A 1065-nucleotide genomic window follows, 5' to 3' on the forward strand; every position below is an offset into this window, starting at 1 on the left:
CTGAGTGTGTCCATCGAGTGACAGAGGTACGAGGCTTCAGTGATCCACAGAAAGAGGAATATTTCAGGAAGAGAATCAGAGATCAGAGTCTGGCCAATACAATCATCTCACACCTGAAGTCATCAAGGAGCCTCTACATCATGTGCCACATCCCAGTGTTCTGCTGGATCTCAGCCGCTGTTCTGGAGAAGATGTTGAGTCCAGCAGAGAGTGGAGAGATTCCCAAGACTCTCACTCAGATGTACACACACTTCCTGATCCTTCAGACCAACATCAAACATGAGAAGGAATATGAAAAGAAAGTCAAAGATGAAGACATGATTGTCAAACTGGGGAAACTGGCTTTCGAGCAGCTTGTGAAAGGCAACCTGATCTTCTATGAGGAAGACCTGCGAGAGTGTGGCATTGATGAGACAGAAGCAGCAGTGTACTCAGGATTGTGCACTCAGATCTTCAGAGAGGAGTTTGGCTTGAATCAGGGTAAACAAGTATTCTGCTTTGTTCATCTGAGCATCCAGGAACATCTAGCAGCTGTATATGCACATCTCTCCTTTACAAAGAACTACATGAATGTGTTTGACCAAACTGAACAAAGTGTGTTTTTTAAATTTGTAAACTGGCTTAAATATCATTCATTATCTGTTCTGCATAAGAGAGCTGTGGATGAAGCTTTACGAAGTAAAAATGGACATTTGGACCTTTTCTTGCGTTTTCTTCTGGGTCTTTCATTGGAGTTCAATCAGACTCTCTTTCGAGAACTAATGACACAGACAGGAAGCTGCTCCTACAACAAAGAGGAAACAGTTGAGTTCATCAAACAGAAGATCAGGGAGAATCACTCTCCAGAGAGATCCATCAATCTCTTCCACTGTCTGAATGAACTGGGAGATGATTCACTGATGCAGGAGATCCAGGATTATCTGAGATCTGGACAAATAGGAGAAACCAAACTCTCCTCTTCACAGTGGTCAGCTCTGGTTTATGTGCTGCTGACATCAGAGAAGAAGATGGATGAGTTTAATCTGAAACAGTTTATTGGAGCACGACATACAGCAGATGAAGTTC

General features: G+C 43.0%; 1 protein-coding gene across 1 annotated transcript in view; it reads left to right on the top strand.

Annotated features, from left to right (window-relative positions):
• The window catches only part of LOC107577266 (protein NLRC3-like), a gene marked incomplete at its 3' end in the record, with an annotated part of 2214 nt that extends 1184 nt beyond the window's left edge, over nucleotides 1–1030 (top strand). The window contains exon 4 of the mRNA XM_016263362.1: nucleotides 10–1030. Coding sequence (XP_016118848.1) covers nucleotides 10–1030 — 1021 coding nt within the window. The remainder of the gene's footprint in view (nucleotides 1–9) is intronic.
• Between the last annotated feature and the right edge of the window lie 35 nt (nucleotides 1031–1065).

This window comes from Sinocyclocheilus grahami, unplaced genomic scaffold (assembly GCF_001515645.1).
Source record: "Sinocyclocheilus grahami isolate Dianchi unplaced genomic scaffold, SAMN03320097.WGS_v1.1 scaffold5576.1, whole genome shotgun sequence".
In the NCBI taxonomy this organism is placed as follows: Eukaryota; Metazoa; Chordata; class Actinopteri; order Cypriniformes; family Cyprinidae; genus Sinocyclocheilus; species Sinocyclocheilus grahami.